The sequence below is a fragment of the Pollicipes pollicipes genome, unplaced genomic scaffold, assembly GCF_011947565.3.
Source record: "Pollicipes pollicipes isolate AB1234 unplaced genomic scaffold, Ppol_2.1 Scaffold_5724;HRSCAF=6776_pilon_pilon_pilon, whole genome shotgun sequence".
NCBI classification, from domain to species: Eukaryota; Metazoa; Arthropoda; class Thecostraca; order Pollicipedomorpha; family Pollicipedidae; genus Pollicipes; species Pollicipes pollicipes.
The window spans coordinates 21,790,749-21,813,020 of NW_023596746.1; the positions used below are offsets into that span (position 1 = coordinate 21,790,749).

The 22,272-nt window shown below is 49.3% G+C and overlaps 2 protein-coding genes and 1 pseudogene across 2 annotated transcripts in view; 1 reads left to right on the forward strand and 2 right to left on the reverse strand.

Annotated features, from left to right (window-relative positions):
• Positions 1–3,071: 3,071 nt before the first annotated feature.
• On the reverse strand, positions 3,072–5,460 carry LOC119102811 (uncharacterized). Its single transcript, XM_037226264.1, has 3 exons — positions 5,179–5,460; positions 4,037–4,457; positions 3,072–3,076 (listed from the first exon to the last, which is right to left on the reverse strand). The coding sequence occupies exons 1-3, from the start codon at positions 5,458–5,460 to the stop codon at positions 3,072–3,074; spliced, it is 708 nt and encodes a 235-aa protein (XP_037082159.1).
• Positions 5,461–5,917: 457 nt separating this feature from the next.
• LOC119102812 (uncharacterized) lies at positions 5,918–6,703 on the reverse strand (annotated as a pseudogene).
• A 9,612-nt stretch (positions 6,704–16,315) lies between these two features.
• Positions 16,316–22,272, forward strand: part of LOC119103272 (NPC intracellular cholesterol transporter 1) — a 31,653-nt gene continuing 25,696 nt past the window's right edge. The window contains exons 1-2 of the mRNA XM_037226738.1: positions 16,316–16,442; positions 17,944–18,018. Coding sequence (XP_037082633.1) covers positions 17,968–18,018 — 51 coding nt within the window. The 5' untranslated portion in view covers positions 16,316–16,442; positions 17,944–17,967. The remainder of the gene's footprint in view (positions 16,443–17,943; positions 18,019–22,272) is intronic.

The window sequence follows — 22,272 nt, forward strand, 5'->3', positions numbered from 1 at the left end:
ACCGGCCGGACGGACGCAGTTTTCTTACAACAAAAGCACAACAAAATTGGATGACTTTGGGCCTACAGATGACCAAGAACCATTGCTAGCAAAAGTAAATAGTTCATAAGTAAACGAAGATCATTCTTCGCTGACTTAGAAAATGTTGCTTGGGGAAAATTTTGTGGCGCCTTACGCTGTCTAGAGGCATTACGCTGCTGGCTGCCTGTCCCTATAAGTCCACTTCCGGCGTCAATCTGATCGCTTAGGAGCTTTCCACGTTCCCCGTGATCTCTTCCCATTTTGTCGTAGGGCCCAATGTGCTGTTGGAATGCTATCTGCCTCCATGCCTGAGCACCGTTGATCAATCGGGTTTTCCTCCGCGGATTCTTCCCATTTGTCCGAAATGCTTTTACACTTTTTCCGGGGCCGCATGTGCCAGAGTACACCCAGTTGCTCATATAAATTTCAGGTTCTTTCTACTTGCTTGAAGGGCCTTGTGCTGTTCCTAGGGCTCTAATAAGGTAAGGCACGGAGACACTCGATACTCAGGGGCCCTTTACTTTGATCGAGGGCGTCTCCCTTTGTTCTGATTTGCGGCTGATTTTTCACTCCTATCGAGACTCGTGTTGTTAATCTGCCCGTACGCTCTTGATTGCACAGGGGTATTAAGTTATAGTGTTGAATAATTCCCCTTTGCTCGGAGGGTCCTGTGCTATGACCGGTCATATGTCGGCCTGTCAAGGCACTACCGATCGTTTATGGGCCCACCACGATGGCCTTCAGTTCTTTTTGCTTGCTCTGAGGACCCTTTACTTGTTGACGGGAGTCAGTTTGTTGGTCTCCTGCGGCACCCATGACCGCTCAGGTTCCGTCCCTATTGGCTTTGGTGCTTTCGCCTTTGAGCAGCAGTCGAATACGCGCCGATGAATTTTTAGGCGCCATTGCCGAACATAATTCTACGTGCCGGCGCCGTCGTATGCGCCATTTCCACCGACTATTGAGTGTGTCACACTCATTTAGATTTACGGTCAACCCTCGCGGGATCCTCAACATCTTTGTAGGGCGCGGACTCCCTCCCCTGGCATCAGAAACTACGGTGCTGTCCGATATGAAAGTCCCAAGTTATAATTCATTCCGCTTAGAAGTGAAGCGAGTTCACATCATCACGCCACGTCGATAGACCATGAAGCCACCCATTTAACAGCGGCCGTCGTCGAGATTTGAACCCAGGCTTCCCGCGTGCGAGACCAGCACGCTAACCATCGATCCACTGGAGATGCGGACCCGGCGGCCGATAATTCGTGATCAGAATAGGACTGGTTCAGAGTGAGTTGATGGATTTCGTGATCGTTTGATGTCTATCACGCACAGAGCCGGCTTTTTGCACGGGATTCTGCATTTTTGCGCTTGCTTCCCTCCAAGGCCGCCATCCGCGTGTGCTTGACACGAACAACCATCTGAAAGATTTTTGGAGGGTGTATAAGACCGGTGCCCTCTGTTTTGGAGGGTGTATAAGCCCGCTGCGTAACCGCCCTCCGTTTTGGAGGGCGGATGCGCACTGCCAAAGTCATAATAGCTGATGCCTTCCAGCTGAAGGTATCACACTGGAAGGGGATCAATAGTGTGTCAACGGCGATTATAGTGCTTTGCGTTGTACCCGGTTGCATGGTTCCCAGTCTAAGCACTCCAAAGTTAATCCAGTTCGGTGTGTAGGATGTAAAAACAAATGCATTCTACCAGCATTCTGGTTCCTGGTGGCCTCCACTACCATTGGTTGTTAGCTGGTATGTTGTCATATGACCCCAAACCCTGACTTCTGACCTGTCCAGCCGATTCGCCTGCCCCGGGGCGCCTACGTGCTGGGTTTACGGCCGGCCTGCTCAGTGCTCATTGGACAGCTTTGCACGAGGTGAGGAGCAACGGGCAGTGATGCCCGATGCGGGATTGTGAAAGCACGCAAAACATCGACATATCGTGACGTTCAAAATTTCGGTATTGCGCTCCTGATCCGAACTGGTCAAATGTCGCCGCACTGACCAGTCCAAGTGACGTAGTGCGTTATGAAGCTGGATGGTGACGTCATTGCTCCCACCATCGTGTGATCTCCATATAGCATTGCCTTGTTTTATCGAGTCTTGCGCATGTGTGGCGACACCGCGGAAATGTGTGAACCATTGACCTGTACAAGTCTAGACAGCCTACTCCCATTGGCGCCGCGACCGGCCGGTTGTTCCCGTCTTGCGACGCTAGCGCCATCACGCGGAGAGGGGGAAGAGTTAGCTTCGCAATGGTAATCCTATGGCGGATGGCCGACCTTCGGAGGCGTGATTGGGAAATGATGGGAGCGAAGGCCTTGACAATTCTGGGGCTGTTTAAGACATCAATTTTACCCAATACGGCACAGCAAAGGTTGCTCCAAGGGCATGGGTAGCGGCTTGACAGCTTGATCTAGGCATACTGATTTAGCAATTTTGCGTCGTAGCAAAAGTGGGGGAGGGGTAGGCAGGGTAATATCTGGTCCCAGAAGAAAAAAGATGGTCCTTCTAAGACAGAAAAGATGCAATAACGATATGTAGTATCGTCCGCTCTCACAGCCCGACCAAACACTAAGTCAGGTGCTACCGTGAGTATTTGCCCAATACTTCGGTAATAACAACAATAACAATAATATAACGTCCGAGGCGTCCGAACACGCCGCGCCCCCGCCACGCGCCACCACCCAAGGCCAACTCTCTCGCGCAACTCCCACTTGCCTGGCGCGTAGGCGCCCTGAACAACTGCCATACACCACATGATAACGTTGGAAACAGTTGTTTTAGCCCTCATCTGGATGTGTTCCTCTGCAACGTTCCAGCGGGCAGAGGGGCCGGGCCAGTCGTATCACCCTCTCCTGGCTCGTGGCTTCGGCTTGAGATAGTCAGAAGCAAAGCCGAGAAAGATAATTGCCATGAATGTTAGCCAGCTGTATCCAGTTTTAAATGTATTCGACAGCTGGGTTCTCCCAGGTCGGATCGACGACCCAAAGTCGTTGGAAAGCGCGAATCTTTTCGCAGGCGGCACTTCGGCAGACGCCAGTTTCATCATTTGCATCAGCCTGTTGGGAGACGGAGGACATTCTTACGTCTTTGTTTGTGGGCGAAGCAACTGCCCCGGTGGGTTGCTGAAGTTCAGGGTATGGTTATTCCTTTGTGTGCACTGCATGCATGCTGTTCACCTGCGTGAGAGAATAGGTCTGTCCCCATCTACACTCAGATAAGACCAGAGCTCATGTCTCGATTTGGTACGTTACAAGAATATAAGCTACGTCCAGCACCGTCGGCTCGGTACTCCTGCGAGCTGTGTAGGCACCAAGATATGCGCATAGTGTATCGTGTTGTTCAGAATATGTACACCGTACTATTGACAACGTTAATGCACAAGACTTACACGTCGACACATATTACAGCCCCAAAACTATGCATAGTATATTCTGTTGTTCAGAGTATGTACACCGTACTACTAACAATGCTAATGCACAGGACTTGCATGCCCACGCACCTTACAGCCCCAAAACTATGTAACTAGTAAATCTACTTGCGGTCGCCAGTACAGGTATTTACTGATGTATTTCACTACTGGTGTGCAAAGAGCACCTGCTTGTACAGGTTGTGCCTCACATGGGTGCGGAGCATTCCACTCACTGTAGCATTCTGTCCATAGGCATGGAGACGGACACGCAGATACCTGGCCACGATCTGCTTTACCATTACCACAGCATGGCACTCATCCGCTCGCGGCTCGAACATATGGTCTTGCACACCAGGGAACAGTTCGTGGCTGCGTTCAGTCATTAACTGCGCCAGGACACTGCACTTGATACTCAGTGACAATTTCGCTCGGTCCATCTTACGACACTTATGCAAAGCGGTCAAATACCGCTCAGCTGTCGTGACGATCGCGTACGTCGACGCTGACGGGATGAGCAGCCCGCCGTTGCCCCGCACTTTTACGAGACCCATCACTTCATGCGACGGAGGGTTGTCCTCGTTGCACAGAAGTGCACCAATGCACTCACCACACCCGATCGCGCTCGTTTCCACCAGCTTGCGGCACACATAGCCGGAGATGTAGCCAACACAGTTGTCAACGAACCCCGAGCCGGTGTCCTCCGTCGTGAGGAGATGCTGCACGACCGCCGGCATCGGGTCACTCTCGCTGAGCGTCGGCCGCTGCCGTTTTGGACGACGGATCTGGAGCAGGCCGTCGTCACCTTCATCCCGTGACGTGCAGCTCCCGGTGGCAGATGGCGATATGAAGCTGTGCAGTATGAGTCTGCGCATGGCATGTTGCAGTTGGGCCACGTTTGGGTTGTTGTTGAAGCCGCCCATACGTCGGATCCGGCCAAACAGCAGCTCTAGATGGTCTTGGGACACCTTGTATGGCAGTACATAGACGAACCCCTCCTCCAGCAGGGCCTCACTGATGTCCATGACGGTCTGCGTCGCGAGACAGAGACCCAGGACCGGGGTGAAGCGTCGCGTCTACAGTACCGGTTCGTCTGATGCTGTATGCAGCCGGAACAGCACGGAACTGAAGTCGGCCAGAAACTCACATCGGAGCCTTGCGGAAATGATTATCAGTCAGCACACTCAAAAAGGAATAACAGCAACATCTATAGCCTTTACTGAGGCAATTACTGGGCCACAAACCGCCCTTACAACATGATGTTCAAAATGAATTGGTGATAACCAGATGTCGCCCAGTCGTTACATTTTGTTTGTGGGGGAGCGGGCAGTTCACGCGTTCTTGATCGACGACCGGGGTGGGGATTGCCCATACATATCTGAATGGCCAATTTCGCCTGGTGGTTGGAAGGGGTGATGGGGTGGGGGTGGGGAGCATAAGACATAAGTGGCCAGCGGCAGGGAGATAAGACATATTTTTGCCCCACATTTCACTTATGGACATTTTGCTCCTATCGCTTGATCTGCCTATGGAGATAACGGGCGATCACAAACAAAAGCACATCACGCCATATGCCAACGCCATTCTCAAAGAACATTTCACTAGCATGATTGTTGATGCTGTGTAAGTGATAGCTGGCATTTGGCAATCGTAATATATTTCCTTAGGGGAAAGAAAACACACACCCTTTCGATTTATCAGGCTGTTCTTAATGCTACTTTATTTAACTCACATCAAGTTGTTGGCAGTTACAGGAGTCTTGAAGCCCTTCCCGTAGGGGTTGCTGTTGTTGAGGTAGTCGAATGCCTGATCAACCAGCAGGATGAAGCGCGCCGTTGCCCCCGCTCCGATGAACTCATGGTGGCCCGACTCTTCTAGGTACAGCAGAGCTTTGCCCACCGAGCTGCTGAACAGCTGGGCAGCAGGCTTAACTTTCATTTTGTTCTTTTCGTACTGGACGTGTAGGCGAGAGAGCTTGTTGGCCGCCCGGATACCCTCGCTGTGCTGCAGGTCGTACAGCGCCTGTGAAGGCATCCACAATCGTTATTTTACCTTGGCTGCAGAGTACTGAAAAGGAGCTGAACAGGTTCAGTCATTAGTGTAAGAGTATCGCCGTGCTCTCAGATTAAGTTAAGTCTCTCAAGTCTCTACCCATGCATCTACACGCCAACTGCACAGATGATCGGATATATGTATGCAGAAAAACAGAGTGATACTTAAGTAAAAAGTAGTCTTTTAGCATTATACTTGGTGTTACTGGGACTGAATTACTACTAAATCATTTATTATTACTATTACTACTAAATTTGGCATCCTCTTACCTAAATATACTTCCAGGACACCTCTTCACCATCCAGTTGAAGGCTCTTGCATTCAACAAGGAGGTTTCGCAGCAGTTTCAGCATGTGCACCACATCCAGCAGAACATACACCTTCTGGTTGGTTGCAGGATGCAGGAAGTAGTTAGGAACAATGGGAAGCTGAAGTTGTTTTAGCTGCAGGTTCTGAACGGCCAAGTGCCGAACATGGACAGGTTGGCTTGGAGTCCATCGGCCACGAACGCTCGCACCTTCAGTCCTGCATCGCTCAAAGCACACAGGACAGTCTTGGCTAGTTCTGTCTGAGTCTCACTTGAAATGTGGTCTATGAGAAAGTAGGCGACAGGATGGCGCCACACACCTTTGAGACCAACGCCCATGAACACTAGGGCATTTGTTGCCAGTCTCGTGTCCTCCACGTCCCCTGCACCCAGATCAACATGACCAACGAACTTGTCTTTGGGTTGCCAGTACACCTTCGCCTTCCGGATCACCCTCTCACCAACCATCAAGCAGCAGTTGGGGTCGATTTTCTTGGCTGTCACTTCACAGCACAGCGTCTGTAGCACCTCGTGGAGGGCGCCCACCTCACAGCTGACGCTTCTCGTCCACTCTCGTAGCGATGTTGCACCCGGCAGAGAGAAGTTCTTTGAGAGGAACCTATATGCTCTCGGGGAATTGTAGTGGAAGGTGAGACAGAGCTTCTTGATTTCTTCTGAATACCTCTGGCCACTTCACTTCTTCCTGCCACCATTGACAACTTCGTTGGTGAAAAGCGCTGACACCATTGGGTTTTCAAATCGAGATCGGATCACCCCGAGAAGCTCGGCATCGACGATCCGGCTTTCTTTGAGGGCATCCATAGTACTTTTGAGGCATTTGAGTCGCCTGCCGCGCCTCTGCAGCTTCTGTTGCAGCTTCTTCTGCTCGTAGAGCAATTTTCGAACCTTTGCAGCCATCTTTTTCAGTGGACTGGAAATGTGTCGAGTTGTTGCACTTGCGCTATAGCTTCCCATGGCAAAACCGAGAGTCCACAAGACCTTTTAGAGGCGCAAGGAACCTTTTCTACCTGCCCGCTCGCTGTCTCGCCTTCGCTGCCTCCCTCCCCCCCCCCCCCCACACGCATAGACGGATCCTGAGGGGGGGGGGGCACGGGGCCACACACACCCAAAAAGACTGAGGGTATGTTTTGACTCCCCCAAAACATTCGCAGAACTTCATAAAAGTTTCGTCTACTTACCATCTGTTTCAGCTTCACTGTTTTAACTGTTTTGTTTTAACTTCTGTTTAAGATTCAAAAGCATTTCGGTGCTTGAATGGCGTGCCTACTAGGTACTCGCGAGAGGCACCATGCACTGGACCTCGGATTCCACACCAGCCAGCTGGCGACGAACGGTTGCCCCCCCCCCCCCCGAAAAAAACAACTCCAGGCTAGATCCGCCCCTGCCCCCACGCACTCACCCCTCCTTTTAGCAATCTTACCGAGGCTATCACTGACTATTATTTTGATGCCTCCATTTTCAGATTATCATTCCCCTTGGCAAAAACTGAACTCAATGACAGGGTCTTTGTGTTGTGTTAGATGTGTGAAAGCTGCTGTGTGCACCTTTGGTGTGCTTCGTATTATTCTGTTGCCAATAGTTATTCCTCTCACTTTGCCATTGTCGACGATGCTGCTGACGTAGGATAGACCAATGATCGTCATGCTGCAGGTCTCCGACATTTCTTGCTGTTCAGGACGGATCTAGCCTGGAGTTTTGGGAGGGGGGGGGGGGGGGCAACCGTTCGTCGCCAGCTGGCTGGTGTGGGATCCAAGGTCCAGTGCACTTATCAAACACGATGCAAACGCGCCGAGTATGACTAAGCCGTGTCAACATGCGTTTTGTTTTCATATTCAAACCGCTGCCAACTTTTCTTCACGAATTTGTTTTTCCAGAACGGAAAGAAATGTTTGGTACCGCACCATCAAAGTTAAAACAGACGGTAAGCAGACGAAACTTTTATGAAGTTCTGGGAATGTTTGGGGGGGGGGCCAAAACACACTCTCAGAGTTTTTGGGGGGCCATGGGCCCGGGCCCCCCCCCCCCAGGATCCGCCTATGTTGTTGTTGTGTATTTGTGAATCAGTATGTTTTGCCCGTTTCAGATAAATCACAAGGCAAACTTACGGTCCCGTTTTCTATCGCACTGGCGTGTATGCCAGTTTCGCATCTCCAAACCATAAACACTTAATTGTGGTGGGATTTTGACCGCCCTGAACTTGGTAGAGTTCACATTTTTTACTGGCTCTCATGGCTATATATATATATATATATATATATATATATATATATATAAATGATGGATAAATTCGATCAATCGGAGTCATCAAAAACTTATGCGTTTGCAGTGTTGGTCACACAATGTTTCTCAAATGCCATTCTAGCTGATTGAAAGTGGCTAAATGTGTCCGCGCAGGTTCCGGCACTGGCAGATGGTGTGGTTTGCGTCTCTTGCCCTGTCAGGAGCGTCCAGCACCGCTCCAAGTGGTCTGACAGGGGCAGCCGACCCTGCGTCGCCGGGACTGTCGGGAACAGCGTCACTTGAGCGGGAGGAGGAATGCGCCGGGGTGCAGCGTGCGTGGACTGAGTTGGCTCAGCGGCTTATGGGTGCTCATGGATCCAAACTGGGGAGGACTGCAGACGCCGTCATGCGGCGCTGGCACCATTCTAGCAGTGCCGGTCGGCATCCTATGCTGCACGGCCGTGCGCGAGCCCGGGGAAGAAGCGTCACACGCATCGACGTCCATCCAACGACAACGCTGCACCGCCACTCCGCTAACTTCCGTGACCGGGCCCATTTGCCTGCTGATTGGCCGGTCAAAATGTCAAAAACTGCGGAGTACGGCTTAAATGCAGCAGATGGTCAACGAGCGACTGTAACTCACAACCTCGCTGAGACTGTGGCACTGCAAATCATGCCCCTGAACGATAGAACGACATGCAGCGACAAAGGCGCACAATATTCTGTAGGGAGACTAGGTTTTGATAAGGTCAAATATTGAATGACTGCGAGCACGCGCGCACACGAGCAAGACGTGACAAGTCGTTCATCGGCTCACTGGTCTTCCGCAGGACAAAATCATAATGCTCGAGTATGGAAATGAGTAATGGAAATGATCGAGATGGAAAATCCAGCTTATGCCTTTCGTCTCCTTCCCCTTTTCCAGCGCTAGATGCCGATCTCTATCTAACTCGTTGAATGTGATATTTATAGGCCGCAAGAACTAGATGGCTACTGGCTACCCTGTACTGCCTTGGAGCTGAGAGGTGACTATGGAATGCGGATCCTCTGAGCAAATGGTAGAGTGTCTTGCGGGAGGCGTTGGTGGTGGAGATGGTGGGCTGAAGTCGAGCCTCTAAACTTTCGTAACATGCGCCCGGATGGTCGGTTGAATGCTCTTTCGTCGCTCGGGTGGGGTTAGCGTGATCTCCCTGAGATCCCAGAATCTAAAAGAGTTAGAAACGCTAAATTCACATGATATATTGGCCTGCACGTGAACTCACTTGTGTCGGGTTTTTAAGTTCCTAGGTTTTGGGTCAAATAAGGCCAAACAAGGTCAAACTCCGGGGTAGTGTCCAAGTGCTCCCAGAACCCTGATACCTCTTCTAGGCAAAAGGTCACAAGGTCATTTCAGGTCAGTGACCTTGTTTGAACTTTCTAAGGTTGTGGTGACCAAAATTGCTTTGACTTTGCATTTGAATGGGCGTTAAGGGTAACGCCAGGCAGTATGTTTTCAAAAAGCAAGATGTCGACCCGGGCAGTTGTATGTCAGTGACCTATTCTGACCTTTAAAAAGTTTGTGAGGTATGCATGATGCGGTTCCTGTTATCTACAAATCAAAAAATGAGCATCAATAACTGACTAATACGGCAAGTTTTATAGTGATAAAACAGGTTCGTTTTGATCTTGGTCTGACCTTGATACTTGACTCTAGATCAATGGAATTTGTTAATTCAATTGTTATGTTGCTAAGAAACCATCTTAGAAATGTATGGCTTCGTCTAACACCTTGCTATTGTATCAGTTTGAACGATTCCTCCTAAATTGTTTTCGCTAAATCCATGGCCTGGATTTGGCCTGCCGTAGGTCAGCGACTTTGCAAGGTACATCTTAATTTCTTATACCACACTATCTGCTCTTCAGTTGTCTACAGCTATGCAAAACTTCGCGCGGCTTCACTGCGCCGTTCGGAAGTCACTAAAAAAAATCGTGGAGGGGTTCAGATTGATCTCCCACACCCCCTGAGTGCGTCTTCGGTGCGCATAATTTCCATGGGGGGGGGGGGGTTGACTGCAAGGAAATAAAACTGCCTCCCCTCTGTCTCGTTATCTGTTCGTTCGCGCCTTCCCAGCTCCGGATCACACACACGACGCTCCACAGTTGGCGTCTGTATTTGAACTGTCCCGTCGGAGTCCAACGGAATCGCGCCAAGGTACACGGTGGCGTACAAGGTACAATAGCGATGTGGGGAACTGGCTCCTAAATTGAGGACGCCATACATTTAACATGAGACATCACATGACATCTCCTTCCCCCCCCCCCCCCCCATTAACAAAGGTAGTCAGCGAGGCGCGCCGGTTAATGACGGGTGCACTGTGAACGTCGGGGAAAGCCGGACGGTCGCCACGATCTGCCAGAACGGTGTTGGGACCGGGCGACAAATCTGGTCCGAGTGACGTCACGATAATGTCGTCGCGGTTGGGAGGTCTCGAAGGACCCAGCGGCGTGGCGCCGTTTTCCAGGATGTCTGGAATTAATGCTAGCTGCGTCGGTGCATCGTAAGCGATGTGTTTCCTGTTCCTCTGGAACGTTCCCGCTGGCGTTGTCACCCAGTAGGTTCTGGAACCTGGGTCCGAGGCAGTGACGGTACCCGAACGTGACTATCTCTTCTCTTGGTCTGTCTTCAGCAGGACTTGGTTGCCATCTCAAAGAGGTGGCAGATCACGCGCTCCGTGACGCCGGTCGTAAGCATACTTCTGTAGCTCCTTTGAACGGTAGTCGCATTGCTTGACCTTAGCGTGGCTGACCACTCGTGGCTGGAGCTGTGTTTACAGCACATGCAGTCACGTCCGAAGTTTTCAGGACATCCGCGCCTCAGCAGGGCTGACCCCGGTTGTGGAGCATGGTGTGGTTTTCATCAGGCCTACACCTATGGCAGTTGTGACTTCACTCAGTCTGGCCACCAGGTCCATCCTGACAGCAGCATCTCCGGCCAGGAGGTTGTTGGCCATTTAGCCCTTCACGACCACCACTTTAAATGAGTAGGTCTGGCCCTTGTGCAGGGTGGTGGCCCTGAACTCACCCACACACTGCGGCTCTCCTCCAGGGTTGGTCAGGCGAGTTTGCCGCTTGGTCAGGGTTGGTGGGTTCTTCATTGAGCCCCGCACATCTTCAGTTATCACTGACACCTCATCCCCAATGTTAATTTTGAAAGTTATGGAGCTTTTGTTGATGGTCGGAGGAATGAGCCAGGACTTTTCATCATTTGTCTGGGATTTCACTGCTCCCAAGAAATATGTTGGTGTTTGTTCACTCACTTGGGTTTCAGATTCATTGTCTCCAGTCACTACTTCTTGTACTATGCGGCTGCGGCACACTACTGAGAAGTGGCATAGCCGTGGACACTTCTTGCATGCTTTCCCATTCGCTGAGCACCGACCTCCAGTGTGGGTGGTAAAGCCACAGTGACCACATGGCTTTTTGTTCTTGCAGTTTGGCTCAGTTGCTTTGCCCCATGGCCTGTTTGCCCGTGCCTGGTTGGTGGGACACCTGGGTCTGGCTCCACTGATGGCGCACACAGCGCACACCTCAGGTTCCCTTTCACGCAACAGCTGTTGGTCCTTTTGGGCTAACTCTTCCAATGTTGCAATCTCAATTGCTTTTTGCAGGGTTAGATCAGGGTGCTTCGGGAGCTGCATCATAGTTAATGTCTCACTGAGACCCATACACAGTCTGTCCCTGATCATTTCATCCAGGTTTGGGGCAAACTTGCATGTGTCAGCCGGGGTGCAGAGGGCTAAGACATACTGCAGGCCAGTCTCGCTGGTTGGTGGGCCCTCTTATGAAAGTTGTACCTTTCCACAATTGGGTTCGCTCTTAAGATACAAAACTTGTCACACTGATCAATGATCTTCTCCAGATCATAGGCATCTTCTTCCTCCTCCCAATCAAAATGGGAATACCGCTCTTGGGCGGAGAGGCCAGCGCAGTTGAAGACAATTCCAATTTTCCTTTTTTTTCTGGCGTTCTATCGAGCTCATTGGCATTGTAGAAGAATTGCCGGTCCTGCTTCCACGTGCGCCAAGCACTAGCAAGGGCCGGACCAGCCAGATTCGACTCAGGGGGCTTCCTGAAGGAATACATCGCAGTTGGTTCAAGGCGAAACTGGCGCGGACTACCCGGCACCTGTCAGAGGGAAATAATTGGTCTACGATGACAATATTTCCTTGAAACAAGCCTTCAGAGCAACAGTGAGGCGTGACGATTATCCCACTTCTGACACCATGTCTTGTTATTTGTTCGTTTGCGCCCTCCCAGTTCCGGATCGATGGCATCATTGCGATCCATGGCATCATTTGCTTTAGCCTCCCCATGAATGTCCCCTATGTGACATTTTTATCACTCGGAGATAAAAAACGTTAAAATAAAATGCACCATTAATGCATGCGAGATGCACTCACGTTTAGTACGAGCTATCACTATCCGAGTTGGCAGCATTCTGGCAGCGTGAATGGCAAATCACAGTTAGCTAAAACTGCCAGGTTTGTCTTGAGATATTTCGTCAAGAGAAATCTGGGAACGACTGGGGTATATAATTCGACATTCTGTACCTTGGACATTCTGTACATTGGGCATTATGAAATGGACCCCTCCTACTCCACGCCATTTTGGAACTTATTTCTCACCTTGGATATTGTGAACCTTGGACATTATGAACTTTAGACATTCTATACCTTGGAAATTATGTACTTTAGGCATTCTGTACCTTTGGACATTCTGTACCTTGGACTATATGATACGGACACGACAATAAGGCTATAACTGAGTAGGAACAACGCGGATACAATATGAAAGTAGTGGCGGCGCCAACAATTTTTGATATGGGGACAAGGTTGCGAAACTACCGCAACGCCACTTAAATAACAAAAAAGGGTGATAAATCATACGTTTAATTAAATAGCGTCCTCCTACATAAGTGTTGCAATGCAAATATTGTATGTGCTTTGCGCTGCACCACCGTAAGGCACTGGGGCGCGGGAACTGGGGAGCGGGACAGGCAACGCTACCCACAACTTTCTGAAACGTTAGCATTTGCCCTGTGGGCGTGTACTTTAAAGCAAGAATATATACGACTATCGGCATCTTTCCCCAAAACTTGGGGGGACACCGCTTGCTCCAAGCTGGTGGAAATATAACAGCACCGTGGCTTCTTCTCAGTGCAGTGAGTACCAGGCCAGTGGACGATAGCAATGTGTAAATGTGTTATGGATGGTGATAAAGGCTTTGCAAGATGCCATTTATGCATTCTTCTCCAGAGCTACGCTGTGAAGTGGCTGCCTAATTCCAAGAGTTTTTTTTTCTTTCATAGGGAAAAATTAACAGGAAATTGCTTCCCCCTGTGTTACATCCACATAAAAGTATCCCAATGGCACAGTGATTGAGGATCACAACATTTATGTGCTCCTTCCAGATCTGCATCATTACCATTTATGGTACAGTCCATAGCGCAGCAAAATATTCTTTGACGTACTGTGACGTAAATGTTCTGTGAGTACGTACCACTCGTACTCACAAAAGCGACTGCAGCATGAGCTGGATTCCCTATACCCGGGCGGAAACAATTTTCGTGCCTTACTAGTGACGCGGAGGAGGACCCTGCGACCTTACCAATGCCGCGTGATCCTTCTCCGTGTCACTATAAAGTTAAGCAGGCCTTCAGCCGGTGCCGTGCGCCGAGCCTGCGTTCAGCCGTGGCTGGACTCGCTGACAGGGTCCTAGGGAGACGCAGAAGTTGAACGAATTCAGTGGTGGATTACCGCGCGTTGTGCCCAAGGGTTTAGTATCGCAAAATGTGTGGGCGGGTTGAACGGTGAAAAATCACCCAACGCCTTTAATATGCCGATAAACAGGTATCTCACAGATTTGGCGCCCACATTACTCCCAAAGCTAGGGCTAGAGCTTGCTTTGGGGGAGCTTAATTCCGCTCCCCAACGGAATGGAAAACTACACCTGTGGCTGTGCCCCACATTGCGGAGAACGGACAGGGAGGGTGCTTATTGCCCCTTTGGAAAATGGCAAATGGCCGGTTACCCACTTGCCCGTCTGGTGGCGCTTCCCCTGGGCGCCTCGGTAATGTTTGTATGCGCAGCCACCGCACCACCAGGAATAATAATACTATGAACTTGAAAAGAGGGAAAAATGATGAAAGGGGATTTTTACGTATGACATCAGCGATATGTTAAAGCGGTATAGACTTGAAACAAGGCACATGTTGAATTGAATGCTTTCATGTGCAGTAGGTACGGGTTTTTAGCCCGGGCCTGACTGGTGCGAGTGGGGACATTTGTGACCCCCTTAAATAGTTTCCAGCGCACCATTGAAATAAAACGACCCAATGCCCGTGAAACTTCCCATGTCATCTCTTGAGACATTTAACCAGTATTTTCCTTACGGAGCAAAATGTCAAATTTACCCAAAATCCAGCAAATTTGAGCCCAATTCGTGCGAAATCGCCCAGAGCGTAGTGTAAACATATTGGCCTAGGGACCATACCTTGCCCCATATTTGGCTACATCCCTGCATTTCATTGAATATTTTTCACTTATTGTCCGCAATGTTAAACTTCATTGTAGGTCATACCATTGACAAAGGCTAGGTCACGAAATTACATCGCAAAAAACAATTACTTTTTGCTCGTACTTACGTAATTAACAACCTATCTGTCGTACAGTTTGTTATATTCAACAATTTTCTCTCGGACTGACATCGGCCAGTGCAGTGGCCTGCTTGAAAATTGGAAAGTTTCCTCCGCGCACAAAATGAATACATGAAAGGTTCTTAAAATTGTGTGTCGCTCCGCTACGTTTTTGGCTAAGCCCAGAAACATTAACGGGAATTGACTTCCGTCCCCCGATCGACACCGGCTCAGACCATACCTAAATTTAGATTAAAACTGAGTTACACTGAAACTGTTGAAAAAAAATTATTGCTCAAACATATCATGGTATTGTGTGTAAATAGAGTCATAGTAGCAAAATTAATCATAACTGTTCTTCAAAGTCATCCGGTGTGGTAATGGATAAAGAAGATATTTTGTTATGGCGCGAAATTATTACTCCAGACGGGGAGACACGGAAGACATTGAATATGCTCGGCCAGTAAAAAGCAATACCACCGAGCGTTCTTGAGATGCACTGAAAAAAAAAACAACGAGTCATGACCATCACAGACAGTTCCGTTTCAAAAGGCTCATTTGCGCTAAAGCATAATTCGCTGGCCATGCGAAAAGTTCCCATGGCTATGACGTAGGTCTTAGTGCGTGAGTGGCCGGCGCAGCGGTCTTAAAGTGAGTGTTCCATATTTTACATGACGTTTTGAGCTAGGGATATTGCGTGGTGCCTGACGTTTTTGAAGACGTACGTCTGCTGTAATTTGAACCAAGACCTTGAACTTGGATATCCGTGATGACAAATCTAGCATTGCTATAAAACCCCAAATTCTCCAACGTCCAGATATGTTTCGTAACTTAACGTGCTTTCCAAAAATGTTCCATATTTGTGCTCATGACGAGCAAATCAAGGAAGTGTTGTTCTTAAACACCACTTACGATTCACACCAGTGTTTCCGGTTCGAGTATATATGGTGTGGTCATTGTGTCTGACTAGGGTTTTCGGCGAGTGGAGAAAAGCTTGGCTAGCAGGCGAGCTACCTCCGACTGAGATGAGCAAACTCAGCTTTACGGCCGTAAAGATAAAAGTATCTGATCACGCTGGGTGGGGTCTGGTCATTACCCCAATCCACTGTTCCCTCGAGGTACGTGAAGGAAAAATCAGGGCTAAGCCCGTCCTCTGCCTTTCGGGACGTTTGGCAGGTGAACGAAACTGGTATAGTTCACATGACATATGATTTATATGAAACTAAATTCAAGCACACGTACTGCGCCAACTTTGCGAGCGGCTCACTAGAACCATACCCTAATCAGCCATGCACAAATTAATGTCCGCGTAAAATACACAGCACATGGATCAGTGCACTCCGCAGGTATATTACCGTAAGCAGAGGAAACTAAAACGTGCAGAACCACTCTGCGCTGTTACATCTGGTGTACCAGTCTGAGTCACACGTTAAGTCAGCTGGCGTAGGACGGATGCATTCGGTCCACTTCGTCAGGTAACACGCAATCTACGGTTCATTCTCCTCGCCCCCGGATGTAACGAGGCACGTTCCCTGCGTGTGCCAACCGCTTATCTGATTCCGCGCAGCGGGAGGCTCGGAAGCAGCGGCCGCCTCGGCCACTAGGGTGTCAGCCGACGCGGAGGCAGGCCGCCGGCGATCGTGGCGCAGTTGGCACGAGGCGCGCCGGGCCGACTGACCTGCTGCGGTCTTAGCGACGGCCAGACCGCTCCCCCGCGCACCGCTGGGGTGCACGTCACGAAAGGTAAACGCCGGTGATTGCTTTAGTGGCATGGTCTGTTGAAGTGTCTGAGTTCAAGTGCGTGGCGTCAATACACGTCCCATTCACCTAAGAAACTTCAAGTCAAAAATTTTGATATTGGACATGAGCCCCTGTTGTCAGACTCTTGCGTGTGGTGATGGATGCAATGCGCTTTGGAAATGGTCATTACAGATGACTGGCCTTTTTTCCCAGTGGCTCGACAATATTCACAAGGCAGCTATGATCGCATCGCCCTATCCCAACAACCTGTTTTACTCGGGGATCACATAATTTTAAACTTGAATCATGCCACATCCCATTTATTTATCATATCGCGTTGGAGAATTTGCAACTTATGTAGGATGTTCTGGTTGGAATATGTCTTGAAACTCAATTTATCCGTAATATGTCGCACCATGGTGAGGTTTGATCGGGTCGAATGACACCAAAAGATCTGGTATTTGCTCCACAAAACTCCGTGACTCGAACCTAGGAGGCTATTCGAACAAGACGGCTTGCTTAAAACAATTTACAGGATATGGGCGGCAGACACTTTCACCATAAGCATATTAGGAAAATGGGTCTGATCAAATATTGCTATTCAAGTCAAACAAGGCTTTAACGCAAATGTATACTCTTTGCCTGTGGACCGAGCGTCTCACAAGTCCCGGAGTATTCGGTGTGTCAGAGTTAACAACACTTTCAATTTTCGAATTTTGAAGCACCTGAGTGACGCTGGCCCGCTGATGGCGGCTACGGCATCTTAAACTGTGCGACTTCTGGGCGACCGGTCTCTACACACGAGTGATTAGAGCAAAGCTGTATACAAATGACAAATTATTGTGTCAAATTGACTCGGTGACCATTGGTATGACCCATGACGACGGGAGTTATCGCCCTTGGGGCCGGTCCGGTCGGAACCCCAGTAACTTTCGAACAGATCGAACCTGTTTTATATTTGACAAAAATGGCACCAAAACATACATAAACACCAAAAACATTTAAAACGTGTTTATGTCCTGGCCCATTGTCATAATGACGTGATATGAATACTTAGTCCGTTGTGGCGCCTAGAATAACAAGGGTTTCGGAGCCATTGGTGGTATGGCTTTGGTGCATGCAGGGACCATTATATTACGCATCTAACTCGCTAAGATACCAAGAGAACCCGTATCATTCTGTCTTGGAGACATGTGTGGAGTTTTACACCTAACTCCTTGGGTGTCTTGCGTCCTCCCGTGTCTGTCTCGTCTACGATGCGGACATTAAACTAACCACAAAGTTCACTAAAAGACATAAATAATTTTTCCATTTGCCGCACAACTCTAACAAATTTGATAAAGCATTGCTGAGACTGAGAGAAACATATGACACTCAAACGGCTATAAGGATAATTTAGTTAAGGGGTGCCTCATTGGCTGTGGTCATGGGGTGCGCACACCCGAACCACCACCGACCAGCTTCTTCCGGTTTAACGCGCTAACCTATGTTGCATTAATTCCAGGAGGACGTCAAACTTGGACAGACCATGCATCTACCGCAAGGACTCCTCTTCGTGGGGGCGCTATGTCTTCTGGCGGTGAGTGGACGGCATGCGACTGAAGCCCAGTCTGCGACTCATGCTGTCGCGGTTATACTGTAGAATATACGTTGTGCGACAGGTGATACACGTTAACGGTGGAAGGTTGCACGCTCCCATGGCGTGAAAATGTGCGTATGGCTGTGGAGATACTAAACGCAGTATAGGAAACAAAAGCAAAGGAGAAACTATAGACATAATATAGCAAAACTTGCCATCACGTACATCAAACAATGATAAGTTAGCAATATCAGCAATCATACAGCTAAGTGTGGTGCACTTTTCCACAGTTCGCGGTCAGAGCAGACAAATGTCAGGATAGCGATAGCAATGGGATACGGCTTCCAGAGCGGTAGCCGCGCCTCTTGACCAAAGTCGCCTGCTACGGCCCGACCCGCCACGCCGCGAAGCAATGCGGCACAGTATAGCCGACAGGGTGGTATGGACGCGCATGGAACGTCATTGGCTTTGACAGTGCTTGTTGAAGGTTTAAGTTGTTTTTGTAATCGGAAGGCCGGAGTTTTTGCGTCAGATCGCGTAGCATATTTTACTGTTATTTTACTGTTTTACTGCTACATGGCAGGCGCTGTTTGGTGCTGAAGTATGTCCCACGGAATCAAGGGTGACTAAGCGGAAGGACAGGGGGACAGCTGCCCCTCCCTCTCACTGCCAGCAGGGACAGGGGCAGCAAGAACCCAGTTTTCCGCTTAAAATTTTGGCTTGAACTTATTACTCAAACTGGAGGTCATGCAGGTACACATATCTCACAACAAAGTCACGTGAAAGAGGCCCCATTACTGAGCTGAGCCCTGACTGGATTTTGGGCATGGAGAGCGGGTCTGGCCTTGGCAAGCCACAGGTCATTGACCTTACAAGGTAAATCTATTTTTTTGTGCCAAAACATTTGCTATTTGATTGCCTACAGATAGCAAAGTTTGACGTGGCTTTATCGTGCCATTCGAAAGTAATTGTGACAAAAACCCTTCGTGGTCAAACTGACCCCACCCGAGAGCTTGTCAAAACTGTTCGATCAATAGGCGCGCCAGTGATCGGTTGAAATATAACGGATGTCATCCTTTTTTGAAATTCCTCTCGAATACAGAATCCTATGACATAAACCGAGAGAGATCGGTCATGAAAAGTATACATGCGCATGGTATATTCATCGCGACCAATATCCACCAAATTTGCCTATTTTTTGTTGCAATTTTTGGCCATCACTGCCAATTGTTGTCAAGCCGCAGCATAATAGCAGCGATCCAATCACGTAGGTCGGGCCAGACTCCCGAAGCAGCCAATAGCCGAGCGAAGTTAAACGTTGATTTGTGTGCAAAGCCTATAGGGAAGAGTAGGGAGAGAGAAGGGGAAGTTGAATCACTTTCACACCCCAATGCCATAACTTATGTTGATAGGACTAATATTATTTATCTGCTTATAGCTATATACAATCTTAGGCTACATTTATAGCGGCAAAATTTTAGAGAGTACCTCTTCGTTTTTTGGTAAATGACATCTGAATACACCCATCTCAAATGCTACAACCAGCTTCTCCTGGGGTTAACTTTATCCAACGGTAGGGAAAGTAACATTGATTTTTTCGCGGCAAGTAGTCTGCATTGCAAGCAAGCCGAATGCGTTACGATATGTGAACAAAAAGTACTCGTCTCTGCGATGTCAAAATTTCTTTGATTGCGACATGACCTATTTCAGACCTTTTTAAATCAGCCAGTGTTTGTTTCAGTCACCACATCCTCGGCTCTGGCTGCTCAGGTATGAATTACATACATCGGTACTGTGGCTATTGATTTATTGTCTAGATAACAAAAGCCATGGCGGTGATATCCGTTAATCATTGACAGTGCGCCAGTCAATGACATCACTGACAGTAAATCAGTCAATTACATTTTTTCGATGCATTGTATCACTGATGCAGCATACCACACGCACACCTAACACAACATGTGCCGTCTGCCATCTTGAAAGAAAGCTCGTACCACCTCAAAATCCTTAGCCAGCAGACGCCAATTGTATGGCCGTATGTGCAGCACATGTACTTTCCCATCACTGATATCATTCAGGTTGGCCTGGTTATGTCGTGAGACCTTCAGCACGAATTTACACGGATTGCCTGAGTTTTCAGCAATAAACAAACACGCATTTGTCGTGCTCACCCCAAGAGGCGCACATGCAAGCAGCCGGAAATACAGTGAGAGCCAAACGATGCTGCTGTACGTCAGCTGAGTGACTCAAGGTTGTCATTATTTGCGTAGATTAAGAGTGAATCACCGTGATACTACTTGGGCGTGATGCAACTCGCCCCACTCTCACCTGCCAGCGGACTTCCACCTGTAAAGTTCCCTTTATTGGCGCGTTTTTGAGCTCATTTGTCAAACATATTTGCCATTGGTATTAATGGCCAAGGGTGCTGGCTCCATCGGCTTAGTTTTCATCATTTACACGATGTCATTTGTTTATATATATATATATATATATATATATATATATATATATATATACATATAATGTTAACATATCACGAATCCCGTTATCGCCCCGCCCGTCAATAGCCGCACGTGGCATCCAGTTGGTGTTATCTACGTCTCCGAGCGAATCGGCGGGTCCCGTTGCCTGGCAACCGATTGTCGCACCTCCGCCGGGATAATTCTCCTCTGCGCAGCACTGCGGCCGTGCAGCGTCACCGCCACCGCCGCCCGTTGGGTCGCCTGCCGCGCCCGGTCTCGCCGCGCTGCAGCAGAGCCGTGTGTAGTCAGGTGACAACGCCACTTCAGCTCACCTGGCAAAGCGCGATACAGCTGATCGCCGCCCGTTTCACCTTGCTGGTGGTGCGAAGGTCGGTTGCGTGAGGGTCCGTCCTGGCAGCCGCGCGACGCCGCCGCTCGGTATCAGCACTCGAGACTCGACTTCGGAGCGGCGTCGAGGGCGCGATAACGCCTCGCCAAAACACCCCGTGGTGATCGCCGCCCGGCTGATAAGGTGTGGGACCATGTGGCCGTGAGGTTACGCGGCTCACGTTACGTATCGGTCGGGCTGTCGGGCGTGCTTCCGCGCAGCCCGCGTCGATGGAGGCTGATTGGCGATTGGCAGTCTTTGGGATAGGCCTTCCGCTGCGAGGCTTCACTAGTTAAGCACATTTGTTTGACGCAGCAGCATCGTGTCATGGAAGCTGACAGGGATCATAGTGTGATTGTTGACTATATACCGAAAAAACATTTTCTTCCGTTGGATGTGGATGCAGGATGCACACCACGCCGTCGGCGCCATTTCTTGGATGTCTTACAGCGATTATCACATGAGTATCTACGCTTAAAAATATTCTAGCACTGCCGTGGGCGGACGCCGTAATGAACAAAGGCCATGGGTGAAGCTTGCATTCCAATAGACAGACTGCCCCCGCCCCCTTCGCCAACGTCTTCGCCTTCGTCTCGGCCTGTTGAGTATCTGACAAATTTACCCCGAAACACCGAACAAATTTTAAAAGCGCAATTTTTTATATTCAGGGAAAGCTAATTTCAGTCCCATCCCTTAATCTCGTGGGCCTTTACTCATGAGTGCAAAGGAGGAATGTGACCACTTGCAGCGGACTCTGCCTTGCACCCATGATGTCTGGAAGTGAATTGAAGTGATATCTTGCATGGCAGGCTTACGATATCGAAATATTTGCACCAGAGTTTCTGCACATGACAACGCGCAGCTTAATAAAGCCTCACAAGTTACCGTGAGCTTATCTGTGCTCTGGTTGTTTATAATTATGATTCTCATGGCTGACTCCATTTACATCACACATTTAACGGCCATGATCATGAATTGCCACCTCTCCATGTACCATGAGCTGTGGCGTCTCACAACCATTGTACTGGGAAAGCCAGATCTACCAAACCATACGAGAAAACCAAAGTAAATTTCGAGCCTTATTCCCCCGGCGGCAAGGCGAGCATGCATGGACAACCAACGACACTCTGTTCCGACGACCTGAAGGTGGCAACTCTTGTCAAGCCGAGGTGGATAAGCCGGCGTTTTCATTTTTACATACCCTGACCGCCCTGTGCCAACGACCGAAGTGTTTTGCCTGATACGCTTCGGCCACGATGAATCCTTTCCGCGTCGTTCCTCGCGTCAGACTTTCGAGCCTTCGCGGCTTATGACCGGAATGACCTCGTCCCAGCGTGACGCCGCCACGCTGTCGTATCCGGAGGAGCGTCCCACTGGGGGCGCTGTACGCCCGGCACGTGCCAG

Excerpts from the sequence above, each read along its gene's own strand:
- LOC119102811 (XM_037226264.1), bottom strand. The coding sequence starts at position 5,460 with ATGCCTTCACAGGCGCTGTACGACCTGCAGCACAGCGAGGGTATCCGG. Across the intron at positions 4,458-5,178 it reads GGAAGGGCTTCAAGACTCCT|ACCGTCATGGACATCAGTGA; the intron begins GTAACTGCCAAC and ends CTCGCGACGCAG.